At 42.3% G+C, this 15,975-nt stretch overlaps 1 protein-coding gene across 3 annotated transcripts in view; it reads left to right on the forward strand.

The window, feature by feature from the left end:
* NOTCH2 (notch receptor 2) overlaps positions 1-15,975 on the forward strand; it is an 83,106-nt gene that overhangs the window by 15,403 nt on the left and 51,728 nt on the right. For all 3 annotated transcript variants that reach the window (XR_005602449.1, XM_039555697.1, XM_010409315.4), the window contains exons 3-5: positions 3,805-4,064; positions 4,746-5,081; positions 10,806-10,928. Coding sequence is in view for 2 of the 3 variants with exons in the window: in XM_039555697.1 (XP_039411631.1) it covers positions 3,805-4,064; positions 4,746-5,081; positions 10,806-10,928 (719 nt within the window). In the remaining variant the exon portion in view is untranslated. The remainder of the gene's footprint in view (positions 1-3,804; positions 4,065-4,745; positions 5,082-10,805; positions 10,929-15,975) is intronic.

Consider the following 15,975-nt stretch of genomic DNA (forward strand, 5'->3'; position numbering starts at 1 on the left):
CTGTAGGTTTTTTGTCCTTTAACATTCAAAAAGGATTGCACTGAATTGCTGGAGGGCAAAATAGCATAACTCTGTGACCAAGCACTTCTCCAGGAGGAGAACAAAATGGTGGGTACAAGGGCCATGTGTACCTGACCTACCAGCTTTCCACATGCAGGCATGTTCCCTCTTCCAAATATAAAGAGCTAAAGTTAAAAGAGTTCTTGCTGTTCCCTCTTGAAGCGCTCCCTCATGTTTTTCTGATTAGCCTCAGAAGATACCAGAACAAGCCTAGTCTTGGAGTACTCTTCAACTTTGTACCAGAACATTTGTGTACAAAATGCTGGGCTGTTTGTGGGTGATGGTTGTCTTGTTTCAGAGCACACATCTCAGCTTTTCTTTTAATTCATACCAGAAATACTCTTAATCAGTGTTTAGGCTCCCTTCTCCGTCTTGTCTAGGGGCAACAGTTAAATGCACCTTCCAGTATCCCTGAGAGGAGATAATTTTGGGGGTTTGTTTACTTGTGGACAAAACCTGAAATGTTCCTCTAGACTTTCTGGTTTGTTTTACAGCCTTTAAATGAAAAAGCACTTTAGCACTTAAATTCTAGGTGTGTTTTGGTATATTTTGTAGTTGCTGGTGGAGTGGGTGGTGTTGGAGGAGCTCTTGTTAGCCTGATGAGATGGTCTAGGTGGGGTTCTGTGAAGTTCTGGTTTGTTGCTCTTTCTTTCATGGTAAAGAGAAGTGCATGTCCTGTGCCTGCAGCTGTTAGTCCGAGGAGCTTGGTGTGCTGCTGCGTGGTGGTGATGAAACCAGGAGAAACCCCTGTCTTGTAAGTCTTGTAAGACTTTTGGGACTGAAGTTCAGTTTGTCTTTACACAACCATCAGCTGCACATAGATGTCCAGAGACATGATTTAACTGTGGTTGCCCAGACGGTCTCTGAGCAGAGCCAGTGCACCGTGTGCAGGCTTGAATGCCGTGGGAGTCGAGCAGTGCTCCAGCTTCTGGCACAGCTGTCTTTGCCGGGTGCCAGATTTCGATGTGATCCAGCTCCTACAAAGCCGTGCTGTAGCCCACTGGCGTTTGGACTGATTTCCAACCTGAAGCAAGGAGAGATTTTGGATGTTAAAGGAAGCCTATAGCACTGTTGTGGTTTAGGCCCAGAATACCCCGAGACTGCCTCTTGTGTGATGTGGCTGCAGCTCACGCTGTCCCACGGCCTTCAGCTATTACACCAAGGATGGCACAAGAGGCAGAGGATATTCTGCATTGGTATTGTCTCAGGATTTGCTTTCTGAAACTTTATTAATCCTTCCTTGCCCTGCAAAATCTCTTCTTTCATGTCTGTTCCTGGGTATGAAGTTGAAAGTATTAAGGTATGGTGAAAGGAGCCTAATTTGGGTGTGGGCAATGGTGAATTACAATTACGCACATATGACTTTCCTGCTTTAGACATATGGCTAAAGCTAGTTAATAAATTTTAACATGAGAAAAAACAGTTGTGGTCATCTAGTAATGACCCCTTGCATAACTTGGATAATAACCTCTCTGAATAGCTTTGTTTGAACTAGCGTGCATACTCTCCCTGAAACAGCCAATCCTGGTGTTCTTTTAAACAAGCATGAGTGATGGAGAAATTCCACTGCAACCTTAAATGCGTTGTTCCAGTTGTTTCTCTCTGCTGCTGAGAGACTGTGTGTAAGTCTGTGTCTGAAAATAAAGATACAACCCTATTTCTAATTTGAATTCATCTAGCTTAAAGTTTTAAATGCTCAGTTCTGTTATCCTGGTATCTTCTAGATTGGGGATTATTGTTAAATCTGTGTTTCATAGTGGATACTTGGAGCTTTTGATTAATTGTCTTGTTCCCTTTTCCCTTTGCTAAATAGACTGAGCCACCTGAGCTTTTCATTGTGGCCAGAGTTTTCTAATAATCATTACTGTTGGCTTCTTTGAATTCATTTGAGTTCTTCCCTCTTAAAGACCAAACACCAGAATTGATGTAATGGTTGTACCAAGCATTTATTGCATGTAGCATAATCTCATTTATTCCCACTTGATATTTGCCATTTGTACGTGTAAAGTATTCCTGGCCAAACTGTCACGCTAGGAATTCACATTTATCTGACTGTTAGGAACCCCCAGAGCAAGTGTGTTGTTCCCAGCTCAGTTTCCTGTTTTGGGGTAGATGCCCTATGTGTTTTGTTTCTAGATGTATGACTTTGCAGTGCTGAAGGGCATTTTGCATGCTGAGCGCCTTATTAAGCATGTTGCTACTATCAAGAACCTGTCTTCTCTCTTACCTACATATTTGACCAGCATCGATGTTTTCCATTGTTAATAATCAATAGATATGTTGAATAGCATAGTAACAAAGGCAGACTCCTGTAGGATTCTGTTTAAAACATAACTTCATGACCATTCTTTGATTTTTCAGCTGGATTTTAGAGCCTGTCTGGTTAGTTGTGGGGTTTTGTTGTGATGGGGGTTTTTTTTGGCAGTGGTGGTTGTTGTTGTTTGTATGGTTTTGTTTTTCCCCCCGTCCAATCTACAGTACACTTTTAAGTGCATAAGGAAAAAAGCAGTCTCTTTACTGCTACATTCCTATTTGAGGACTAGAGACTTTGTGTACTTGTTGCAGTTGGAATCTCCTCCCTTTAGATATGAGTAACTCACTGATTTAATAATTGCCCCTTTCCTGATCTGGAACAAAGCATATCTAATGTTCACCTCTAATTTTTTTTACAATGAAATATGTTTTCTCTGGGGCTGTGTCTTGAGTTACTCACCAGTTAGAGCAGGCAGCTGTGCACTACAGAAAGAGCTGCAAGTGGACAGTCCTGTGTGTTAGGTGTTATTTTTATCCAGTGTATTCCCTTGCAGCTTTCTGCTACCAGATAGAAGCAAATGGAGCTGGGGGGGGCACAGAGGTGGGCTTTGCCGGCTTGCTTGCCTGGATCCTCTATCTCTGGCAGTTAAATGGAAAATCCGTAGTACAAAGGCCAGTTAAAAGATGGATTACAGCTGACAAGCGTAGTCAGACTGTATTGACATAAGTTTGGGTTAGAGAGGAGTAACTGCAATTATTCTGCAGTTGGAGATCTTTGTATAAAATATTGCCCTGGTTGTAGATAGTGTGTGTGTACTCGTTTTTCTGTGGGAGACAGAAGAACAATGACCTTGTCGTTAGGGTGCTAGCCAGGGGCGTGGGAGACCTGACTGCAGTGCTTGTGTTGCTATTTGAGTGCAGGCTTCAGCAAGTCCCAGTCCCAGATGCACTTATCAGCATGAGGATAACAGTATATTCCTGTCTCACGGGAGCCTTGTGGAGAAAGATCTGCTACAGATCTTCAGGTCCCCAGACACTGCATTTGCACAATGTTTATAAATATTTTTGGAAGATGGATAATACCTGGTGTTAATACCTTATTAAACTGCTTGATTTTCTTCTAAAAAAGGATGCTTGTCAGAATGGGAGTAGGTGCAAGGAATCGTTACTCAGCAGTTCTTTAACACTTAGGCTTTTACTGAAGTTTTGAAGGGAAGTACAAGAACAAGGTTCTGCATTTGATACAACTCTGATTGAATGTGGTATTTATTTTGCAATGAGCGATTTCACCATTTGAACTTAAGTTTTCAGTGGTCTCACTTGAGACAGTCCCACAGGAAGTCCCTGTTACATGTGTGACGTCAGCCTTTAGGTTTTCAATTACGGCAAACTTCAAGGCTTTCCGTGGTCATGGGACTTCATTCCTGGAATCTTCCCAGAACAGCAAGGCTTCAGGTGGGACTGCTGCAATTCATTTCTTCTCTGTTGCAGGTGTCGAGAAGGCTTTCTTGGAGACTACTGTCAGTACAGAAACCCCTGTGAAAGCAATACCTGTAAGAATGGGGGAACTTGTGAAGCTGCATCCCTGATAGGAAAACCGACCTGCAAGTGTGCTCCAGGATTCACGGGGGAGGAATGTCAGTACTCGGAATCTCACCTTTGCTACGTGTCCCAGCCCTGCCTGAATGGAGGCACTTGTCACCCCCACAGCCAGGACACGTACGAGTGTGTCTGTCTTCCAGGTTTCACAGGTGGGCTTCTGCATTTGTACCTCCAGACCACCTCCTTTGGGAATTGCTTCACCCTGGAATGTTCTGGGGCAGTTGTAATATGCTCTCAAATTTTCGAGTTCCAGCACAGGAAATGGGAGGAAGTCTAAATGACTTCATGACCAAAAAAAGCAAAGGAGAATAGGGAATCAGACTCCCTACCCTTTACACGTAAGCAGAAAAATATTTGGATCTTGTGGGGTTGTCCACATGGGAAAACCGAATGCAGAAACTACTCTGGAGTGGCTGTTACACTTTGAATTCAGAGTCTAGTCTGTAGAAAAAAAAAAAAAAAAGAGCAAATTTGGCCAGCAAAATCTTTCTATGAGAAAACTATATTTTGATGCCTGAGGGGAAGCATGGGAACTTATTCCTTTCACTCTTGAAGGGGAGGTAGAAGAAGAGTGACTGTCAGTGTGTGTAGTATGACTTCAGGTCATTTTTATAAATCACAACATTCTATATCTTGCTGCAACCTGGTAAATTACTTCATACTGTAACCACAAATTAATTTTCATTTCAAATATAATATGGTAAAAGGCAGACATCAGTTTTCCCGTAATAATATGAAGATTTAGTGCACTAAAAAATTTGAGGTAGCCTGAAAGACATACTGTTTTCTACAGACACAACGTTTTGTTAATCTGTCTTGATTTCCTGCAGGAAAGGAATGCCAGTGGATTGATGCCTGTACATCTCAACCTTGTGCCAATGGGAGTACATGCACTGTGTCTGGAAATAAGTTCTCCTGCACCTGCCTGGCTGGCTACACTGGCCAGAAGTGTGAGATAGATGTGAATGAATGTGCCACGCTGGGCCTGTGCCAGCACGGTGGGACCTGTGTCAATCTGCCCGGTTCCTACCGGTGCCAGTGCAAGCCGGGTTACACAGGACACCGCTGTGAGAGCGTGTACGTGCCCTGCTCCCCATCACCCTGCATGAACGGGGGCACCTGCCATCAAACCAGTGACTTCACCTTCGAGTGCAACTGCCTGCCAGGTAACGCTTCAAAGAGCTTGGGTTTGTAGTCTTGTCACTGCTCTCCTGTCTGTGTTCTTCCAAAAACTTGTCTTGGAGTTTCTGTGGGATATGTGTGCAATGTCAGGTGGAAGGGAGAAACTTCAGCAGGGTGGGAAGCTCTGTAGGATGTTAATTTGTGAGTGCTGGGGTTTCATGATACAGAAAGGAAGGAAAGGGAAGAAGGTTAGAAATGACAGATTTCTTTGGAACCCAGTTAGAGTCAGAGAATCAGATAGGTAAAAACTATGAGGTAGATTCAAGGAGATTAGGGTGGTATCTCATAATGCCCATTTGGAATGTGAAATTCTACGAACATAAACATCTACCAATATATAGTTTTGTGTCAGTAAAGGCCTCCGTTAACTTCAGTGTTTGAATGCAGAATGAACATGTGTCTTTCTCCTTCTCCATCTGTTCCCGTAAGACACACCAAGTTCTATTCTTTTCTTTTTTTCCTTCTCCAGTTCCTCCAAATCTAACAAGATATCAGTTCCAACTCACCACACCCTTTTTGTCTCCAGATAAATTTTGATTGCTTGTTTTTTGATGCTGTTAGCTGCCCTGAGTTCATGCACAGCAGGGGTGACACGCTAGCTCAGGATCAGGGGCTGCATTGGTTTTGTGTCAAGCTGTGCTCCAGTCACCAAGGCACCCATCTCTACACATGACCATGTGTCACCTGGTTGGGATGGTGGTCTCATCCTGTCCTCCTCCCTATCCACTTGTCATCCTTGACCACAGGGCAGTACTAGTCGTCTTTGCATATCAGGATATTTTTAGGCTGATTTTTTTTTCTTTTACTGAGTAATTCAACTCCATGGGAAACTGATTGTTTGGAAATGCTTTTGACTAGACTTCCTACTTGAGTGTATTGCAGTTTGGCACACACAGACTTGGTGTGTGGTAATCTAGAAAAGTAAACTCCATTCCCATAAGCATGTCTCTGTTGTTATTTATGAGAAAGATGTAGCTGCCCTATACTGTTTAGGATGAATATAGAGTGGCTGTGTTCTCATGAGGATCATCTGGAGTCACAGGTCTGTGTGGAAAGGGTATTTAGAACTTGTGAAAAATGTTCTCTTTTTGGAGACCTTTGTCTTGAGGTGTTGTCTGAAATGACATTAAATGTACGTTGCCAACCTTAGACAGTGTCTGCACAACTACTTATGCTTGAAGGGAGAGTGCTTTGAAAGAGTCTTTGAAAATGCAGTATCTTAACTAACAGTTACCCTGGAGGAATTTATTGCTTTTCTGCTTTGCATCTTTTTAAAATGAAATTATAAATCAAGTCTCTCTGGATTAACAGTCTTGTCCAGAAGTTCAGAATTTTCTTAAAAGTCAGATCTGATTAGCCAGTTCAAGGACTTTAAGGCCTCATGCAGGAGCAGTGTGGTGGGGAGAAGAAGAGAGAAAGATGAAGTTGGAAGGACTTGATCCTGTAAAGCTGATGAGACAGTTTGCTTTAGTGATTCTCTTACAGGGGCACGAGACTAAGTAGGAGCAGATTTTCCCTTAAACAAGTGTGTGGGCTGGCTGAAATATAGTCAGGAAATGAAAATGAGATTACTATAGTAACAGCTACACACCTACACTCCTCACACGTTTTGGATTATTAGCTGTCTTTTTTGACTTGTTACACAGTGTTTATAGTGGGAGTGAGTTAATGTGGCTCTGAGAGTCTTTACTTTTCTATTTCCTGTATTTGTTTAAGTTGGCCATGCTGTTTTGCTAGCTTGATTTTTAAAGCTAGTCATTTGAAAAACAGCAAAAAAGGGAGCTGTTGGAGAGGCCCAAATGCTTACATTAAACTGATAAAGACAGGGCACCCAGCCATTTCTTTCCCCCCTTAGTGCAGAGCATGCAGAGCAAAATTTCTAAGTGTTGGAAAAGGTTCAGTCTGGGAAGGAAAGGTCAACAGAAAGAGAAGAGAAATGGTGGCCTGTCACGCCTAGGGAGGATGTGAACAAGGCCTGCTCCTCTGGAAGAGTGTGCCAAGATTATGGACTAGAAATTCCTCTTGAGACTCCGTCTCTGAATTGGAGCAATGTCGATGATACTGTGACTATAAATGGAATTGCTCTGGCCCTTCTGGACTGCCTTAAGATGGTGCCATCGCTCAGTGTTGTGGCCACAGAGGCAGGAGGAAGTTATGTATCTTGAACTGCTGGAGTGGTTTTTGATGGGATTTTGCATCTTGTGACCTGTAAAACTACTTTGAAGAAACTGTGCCCAAGCAGCAATTTAGGCATAATTAGGCTACTCCTGCACTGGCCCTGAAATGGGTTCTTGTTTTCTGTAGATGTTTCCTTCTTAGCGTTTCAGTGAGTTTAATCTTTTTGTAAATACAGGTAGGTGAGAGTGAGAGCTTGAAAAGGTAGGAAAAACCTAGAACCTGGAGTTGTATGTCACAGCAGCTTTTTCTACTGTCACACAAGTACTGTTTATGTACAGTGTAGTCCAGCTGCTATTTAAAATTCACAGGTTCCCATGTCACTTGTGGATATACACAAACAAATCCTGCATTAGGTAATCCATGAAGTCATGTGTGTTAAGTCAGCATTTGGTGGCAAGCATCAAGTGAAGTTATATATATACACTGTTGGTATTGCATCTGTCTGGAAGGTAACCTCATTTTTATCTAGCGTAATCATTTTTCCTCTGGGCTTTGTTGATTTAGGTAGAAACAGGATTGTAGACAAGAGAGCATGTTAGGTCAGTCATAACAGTGTAGTAGTGAAAAAAAAAAATTCCTTGAAGGAGATGTAACCTGAAGCATTAGCAACTCCTTTGAATATAAGAATGAGCTCGTAGTTATAAATATTTGACAAAAAAGGACTTCATTTGGCAAGTAACCTTTAATGGAATGTTAAACAAGTCAATAGAGGAAGTTCTTAGCTGGGAAAGTGATTATTCATTGTTATCCATCAAAATAATTACCCATTAACTAAGATAAGGACCCTAGGGAATTCCAAGGGCTTGTTCAGGAAATGATCTGTCAGGCTGGAGCAGGCTGTTTATGAGAGCTGGAACACTTCCTGGGAAGAGGAAGTAACCTCACGCCGGTTCCTGGCCGAGCATCACGCTGTGCGGTGAGCACCACGAGTGGGGACTGACACACACGGAACTTCCTGTGGTGGGAAGCCTCTGCTTGCTGAGGTTTGGAGATGAGCTCTCAGGCTCTCCATGGCAGCAGCCTTGGGAGTTCCAGGTGGAGTGGGTGCCCCTCTGCTCCAGATGAGTAGCCTAGATGCTACCTGGAGTAGCCCAGCTTCATTTTAGCTCTCTACATCCCTTATTTCCTGTCAGCAGACCCTAAGTCTGGAAATAACCTGACGTCTTTCAGGCATAATTTCCTGTCCCCAGTACTAACTGGCCCTGTAGAAAGTCTGAGGTGTAGTTTATAGGTTGAAATAAGGCTGAAGGAGTAAGATTTGGAGGGAGTTGGATGTGATGCTCTGGAACAGGGTGGAGATTTCAGATGACATAGGAATAAAGTTATCTGCTTGTGTCAGTCTGTGTACTAGGGGAGGAACAACAAGCTGTTAGCAGTGGGAGCACTTTTCCCCTTGAGGTTCTCATTCCTTAGTTCGATGTGCTTGCAGATATGGAGCAAAAGTCAGGATATGTATTGCAACCTGCTCTTGTGCAGAGAGAAAACACAGGACAACATGTGAGTCCCAGCACAGGGGGGAACAGGAGACAGTGTCAGGTGTCCAAATACATCAAAACAGTGAACTCTGGCTTTCTGGAAAAGAGTCAGGTTATATAACTGCAAAATTAGATCCTGGGACCCAGCTAGAGAAAAGCTCACATATCTCAGAGCAGCTCTTTGGTAGTATAACTGGTTAAAGTGTGAAAATATAGAATGGCTTGGTGAGATTTTAGTGTTGGGGTGACTTCCATGCTTTATTCTCGAAATAATTGGGCCACTTTAAATTTGTGTAAAGTACAGTGAGATAGTTTAAATGCCTGCTGTCAGAAATGTGTTTACTAGAAAGTAGGGCTGGTCTTCATATTATCTAAACTGAAGGGATAAGAACTTAAACCTTTTGTCTTTGTGGTTGTGGGTGTATTTCCACGCTGATCACATGCTGGCCTGAGTGCAGTCTGTGGTCAGTGGGATGATTCCTCCAAGTTGAAACACAAGCTGATAGGACACCCCTGAGTTTTACAGCTGAACCTTTGCTCAAGCTTGGTAGCTTTATACAGTCTTAAACATAGGGATCTAAAGCTAATTGTTTTCCCTGGTAGTTGTTCCTCAGAAGCTTTTGCCAGGAAGATGCTGCTGTTATGATTAGGACTCTGGCTAAGCATGTTATATTTCCTCTTTGTTATAAGTTTCTCTACTGCCATGAAATTTCTAGGATCTTGGGTGGAGGTTGGAAGGGCTTTGAAGGGAGAGAGTAATATTGAAGGTCTTTTAGTTTTGGTTTGGTTATTTTGGCTTTTTTTTTTAATGTCGAGCCTGTTCCTTGCTGATAGATGCTAATGCACTTGATACAGCTTGGTACTTCCCAGCACTTCTGTAGAGCTGGAGAAGTTCAAGGGATGGGAATGCACATGAATCACCTCAAGTCTCTTGAGAGCAGCAGTAGTCTGGAGAAGCCGCCTCAGAGCTTTATAGTCTCAGTCTCATCTGCCACACAGCATGATCTGCATTGGACCAGATGTCACTTAGAGGGTCTGTGTGACTTGACACAGATGTTATGGAAGTGTCTGGAACAGGGCATCAAAAGTAGAGGGGTTAAAGCATAATTTTGGATGAGAGAACTGTGTCATGTTAATATTACATTCCAAAGCAGTGAAGAGGCAGAGCTGGTGTTTTAAATTAACATGTGTGTTCTGGAATCATTTACTTCATCCACATTAGCATGCATTCCACTTGTGCTTTGATAAATAGCTCTCTCATCCAGCAGAAATGACAGGTTTATTTAATGAAGCATGAAATAAATCAGCGGGGGAAATCAAGGGGAAGACACATCATTGACAGCTCCCTTCCCTAATGTCCCCAGTTCTCCTTCTTTGAAAATGAGAGGGAGCTCTAGCAAGGGTATTTTGTCAGTGTGGCTGTGTTCATTAGGAGCCTGGATTTTCTTTGGGGAAGGGTATCTGATTTCTTCTGCTTTTCAGGCAGGGCTTAGTATGTAAGCATCACTTGGGTGGTGGCTGATTTGTTCATTGACTGGCTTGTCTAACACTGAAGAGAGCCAGATCGGGAGTTCAGAAGATCATTTTCAAAGCATGAACGATCTTTCTTTGACGTATCCAAGGCAGATTGTGCTGAGGCATCCATGAAGTGAATGCCAGCACTTTTTTTGGCTATGGGAAAAACTTGTCCTGGCTGATGCTTGGTGGGCAGTGAGAAGTTTATCTCATGGTAAATGAAATGTCTTGGTCTTCACTTTGTTTGCTTTGAATGACAGTGTTCCTTAGTCACTTAAAGAGAAAATCCCCATGTCTTTTGGGTTGTGAAAACATAGTTGGACATCTACCCATGGTAGAAGTGTTTTAACTGTGTCACCTGACCTGCATGCTATTAGCAAAGGCATTCAACAAAGTCTTGCTGCGTGGAGGTTCATCAGGATTGGGTTAACAGGGCAAATGTTTAAGAAAAAAAAGGAGGGGAAGCTTCGTGAGGGGTGAATTCTCTTCAAAAGAGGTTGGAAGCCCATTTCAGTTTGCTGTTGTTTCTGCTTTGTCTAGGTTTCGAGGGAAGCGTCTGTGGACACAACGTCGACGACTGCCCGAATCACAAGTGCCTGAACGGGGGGGTTTGTGTGGATGGGGTGAACACCTACAACTGCCGCTGCCCGCCCCAGTGGACAGGTACGTTCTGTGGGGGACCAGCACAGGGGCTGTGGCCCTCACCCTGTGCCTGTGGCTGCAGTCAGGGGCAGATGCCAGTGTAGCCCTTAAAAGAAAGCTGTTGGCATCAAAACCACCACAACGAAAGGCAATTTCCCCATGAGTGTCACTTCTCATATGGATATACTTTGTAAATGGATAAATGTTTTCCAAAAGCACAGAACACAGCTTTGCTGTTACAGCGGCGTGCACATAACAATGCTTTGCTGATACATTTAGGGGTATTTCTAAGATGGGATAATGATCGTATTGATTATAGTAATGCTGCTGAGCAACAGGGCAAATCTGAAAGGAGGCATAGGTGGGGGAAAAAGGAGGGAAGAGAAGTGTATATATGGGAAGCTTATGGTTTTGCTACTATTATTTTTCTGCTTGACTTATTTTTATCTAGATTTCTCTGACTAGCAAAGCTACTTTTGCTACATAAATGAGTCTGGTTTTACTCTGAGTCTGAAGGGGAAAAAAAGCATGAATTTCAAGAAAGTGTTATGCACAATATAAGGAAGCAGCTTACAGGAAACACAGTGTCATATTTAGTTGCAAAATGTCTCCATACCTCAAAAATAAACAAATACCTCCGGTTATGGGGTGAGTTTTTTTGAGTCATACTAGTCTTTCTTAGCTGGCACACTTTTTCAGTTGAGTATGGTTTTGCCCTTATTTGAAAATCATAGGTAAAAAGAAAGACCTAAAACGAGCTTTAAAATGCTTTTTTTTCTCAGAGAACATTCATTCTCATTGTGAACAGTTTGTCATTAACTGCAAAGGAGGCTGCCAGTTAAGAACCCTCATTAACTTAAAAAAATTATATATTCTTAAGTTAAAACCACATGAGAGTGAGGTGCACCACAGCTTGCATAACTCTTTGAAACTACGTGTAAACAGGAGAAAATTAGTCCTCCCCTCAATGAGCAAGTGTCCTTGCTTCTGTACTGCTTCTCCATGTCCTGAAAGCCTGCAGAGTGAAACCTGTAAAGGAAAACATGAGAGCTTGGGTGTGGAGACAACAAACCCTTAGTAACCCCTAAAGTCCTGCTCCATTCCACAGAAATTATAACCCTTATGATTCCTAGCATCTGTCAGTAGCAAATTAATCTCAGTCTTACTCCCAAGTATAGAGGATATAATGATCATGAGCATACAGTCTCCAAGGGGTTATTTTGGCATCATAAATTTAGCTTGGCTTACAGGATTTAGGTGGATGTCTGCTGTCAGCTAGGGATGACTTCTGCAATTCACCTGAAAGAGGCCTTGGTGGCAATAGGCTGTGATTCTGTTTGGTTTTGTGGTAGATTGTCTCCCCAATCAACTCTTTGCAGTTGTGGTGATTCCCTCTCTAAACCTCTTATGGGCTCTGATTAACATTGGGGAAAATTGTCAGACCTGTGTTGTGGCCCATCTTGTGCCATCTTTCTCCAGTGTGGATGGTCTTTCCAGAAAACCTTGTGTGTGTGAAGGATGCTTCCCTCCAGTGAAACCCTGGAAAGAGAGAGGAACTCCCCAAGTGTTATGTTCCCATGGCTTTCTAACACAATTTGATGGAATGGGCTTTCTGAGAATTTCCTTTGTTTATGGTTCAGCTGAGGTTATCAGTGCAGCAGTGGTTTTAGGTGATGGCTTCTCAAGGCTGTTGTCTTTCTAGGCTTAGGTCAGTGTGGAAATAAAAATGATCTCACAATTTAGGAAACAGCAGCTTGGCTATTTGACCAATGAAGGTTAGAACCTTTATGGAACTGAACTCTCCTGTCTGAAATGCTCAGTGCAAGTTTCTATGACTCCTCTCTGTCATCTCGGTAGCATTTTCTTGAAAGAAACTTTTTTTTTTTCTGAATGGACTTCAATCCCTTTCCTGCATCTTCAGTTAGAGACCAAGGAGGTGAGGAAAGCAATACACATCCAGCTTGGAGACATGAGAGGTGACACTGAGGCAGGGTATGAAGCAAGGAAGGTGGATAGAGGACTTGTGGAATAGTTTGGAGAGAAAGATGATATTTTTTCAAGATTAAACTGCAGTTGATGCTGACAGGAGTAAACAATAAAACATTAGTTATTCAGCGTTAAGGAAATGCATAAGTGGAGGCCCATCCTTTACACAAAGGGGGTTTATAACATTTTAAATCTTCCCTAAGGTAAGTGAAGAGGGGAGAGCTGAACAGGCAACTCTTTCAGAGTCTGTCCTGATAAATGTTATAGCTCAACAGGGCCAAACTGTGAGAATAAACACTTCAGGAAAACAAAAGCTTCCAATGAGAAAATGAGGTTAAAAAAAAAGGGGCCCAAATATGCATGTCTGTAAAGAAACTTCAGCAAAAAATGAAAGGATGTTAAATTTTCTAAAAATACCTGTCAGTGTAGATATGCTGTCTTCCTAACAGTCTCTGCTTTTAAGTATTTATCAACCATTCTTGGGGAAAATTGAGTTTGTCTGCAGTTTTTAGTCTTTACTTAATCTTTGTGCTGTGGGTGATGCTCTCTCATGTTTGTTAATATAGTTTGTGCTTCATGGCACAGAGAAACCAGTCCCATTCCTTGCTAGAAAAATCAAGAAGCTGTACTGCAGCTGATCAAGAAAAGTTTTGTGTAAAGTAATACTAAAGCAACCTTTACTGAAACAGTTACCATCTGCCTCTTGTAATTCCCTGACAGGTGGTAGGCTGGGCTACATAACTATGCATTTTTAAAAAAAAATACTCTTATTTTCTGCTTGCTCCCACCTTTTGTGACACTGTTTGCTTTCAGTCTTATTTCCTGCTCCTCAAACAGAGCTCACTGCTCCTTTTCTGTTGAAGTGCCTGCCTTCTCGTTCTCATTTTGCTGTTTTTTCCGTAAAGATAAAATCTTGCCTTTCAAAAACAATGATGTGAAATTCCTGCTGTCACCAGTGTTTTTGTCACCTTCAAAGTTCTCGTATTTCATATGGTTATAGTGATTATCAATCTCATAAATTTGTAACTGGCAAGACAGACTTGGGTGTGTTTGTGTGAAACTGCCCCAGATCTTTCCTGTTGCGGAATGTTAACTGATTGTTGGTTTGTTTAAAGATGACTTTATCTTGTCCCAGGATACGGCCTTTGTTAGAACCAGTGTTTGTTGGGTCCTTTCAAAGCACAGTGTTGCATATGTGTAATCAAACTCCACCTTTTCATCAGTCCTGGGTGCTTTTGTGAAAGTGTGAAGTCTGTGCATGACAGGCCAGAGAATTTGGTGTAAGTGTGATTCGAGTCGAAGTTAGCCAAAAATCCTGGCTAATGTCAGGATAAAATGCCATGTGAAGGCTGTTTTATGCTGCTGTTCTGCAGCAATTAAACCAGCCTCATTGTGGTCTGAGGAGGAAAGTCTTTACCTTCTCTCCCTGCTCCCATACACTCTTCCCTTTTCCTTGGGCTGGCTCTGGGATTCGTTGGAGTGTGCCACTTTAACTCCCTAATCTAGTAAAAAATCCTGTCCAGCTGCTTTATTTTTTTCCCCTTTCTTGCCTTTTTTCTTTTTTTTTTCTGGCATCAGGAATTAAAATTCACCGAGCAGTCTCATGGTGAGTGGATGCAGAGGAAGTGATGGCAGTCTGGGTTGAAAGTCATATGGAAGATTAGGGTGTCCTTCCACACACATAGGGAAATCATCTGAGGGTTTAAAGGATACTCAGTCATTCTAGCTACAAGTCATCTAAAGAAACAAAGCTTTAAAATGCACCTGTTGATTGTTGATCTAAGCTGTGCAGCTTTGGGTCAAGAAAGACATATGGAGAATTTGAGTGCCTAAGTGATTACCAATATAAAATGCTGTAAATGCTTAGGTTTTTCTTGTATGTCTAAGAAAGACTCCTGCTCTCTTGAAAAGTCTGCAGTGTTTCAGAGGCTCACAGTCAATCTGTCTTTGGCCCAAATCATGTTTCAGGAAGAGTGCACAGCAGAGATAAAGATTTGTGTCTCCATGGAGTTAAGTCTTTTGCACAATTTGCTCCTGAAGCGGTGCATCAGAAGCTGTGGAATCGAGTCTCTGGGTTTGGGGGACACTGTGCCCACTCTCAAGTGGGTTTTGGAAGACCTACATTGTAGTACTTCAGTTGCAGACTTGGCCTGCTTGCTCCCTTTCATTATTTCTGCCCCTGTGGCTGGGAAGGCGAGACTCCCATGGCAGTTGTATTTATTTAGGCTTTGTTTTCCCCTGAAAAGAGGAGTCCAGTGAACTGTATATTTTAAAATCTAGGCGACCTTTGTCTCCAAGGGAAGCACAGTGTGCTAACAGCTGACTCCACCAAAGAACTCCAGCACTGGGAGCTAGCTTAAGCAGCAAATGTTTGTCTTGAGCAGAAAAGCTCTTCAGGCAGCAGGGCTGTGCTTTTTAATTAAAATATCTGTTAGCTTGGTCATATGCTCTTAAATACTAGCACAAGGGTTACTTTTTTTGCAGAGCTTTAGGCAGGAATTTTCAAAGTGGGGTGTTAAGGGTTCGATTCCTATTTAATTAGAGTAATATTTGTTCCCTATCTTGGTTTTCTTTGAAAATCTCAGTCTTAAACTCTGGGCAGTCATGACTTTTCTTTACTAAGAAGGGGGATAAACATCAAAAGGCTAACATTTAACATTTTAATGTAAGGTCATATGCTCTGGTATTTTGTTTTTTAAAACTTTCTGTGCCAAATACTACTTTCCTCAGCTTCTTTGTCACCAAAGTATACAGTGACAAGTCACGTTAGTTTAGCGTTCCAAAAATTGCTGCCTTCTTAGAGTACTTAGAGGCTTAAAACGTAGAGGAACTAACTGTGACAATAGGTGACATGGATCATAAATATTGAACATAGCAGTCTCCTAAATCATTAAATATACATCCTTGTTATTTTCTGGAGAGTGATGACGATTATGTGACAGAGAGCCCTGTCGGGGCTGTTCTCTTTTCCTCTCCTGGTTGCGTGATCCTAGGTGACGTCCCAAGACCTTTGTGTTAGCTCAGGGAGGCTGGGTCACGCTCCTGTGAGAAGTGCAGTTGTCTTCCTCAGCAGTGTAGCAGT

This window comes from Corvus cornix, chromosome 8 (genome assembly GCF_000738735.6).
Source record: "Corvus cornix cornix isolate S_Up_H32 chromosome 8, ASM73873v5, whole genome shotgun sequence".
In the NCBI taxonomy this organism is placed as follows: domain Eukaryota; kingdom Metazoa; phylum Chordata; class Aves; order Passeriformes; family Corvidae; genus Corvus; species Corvus cornix.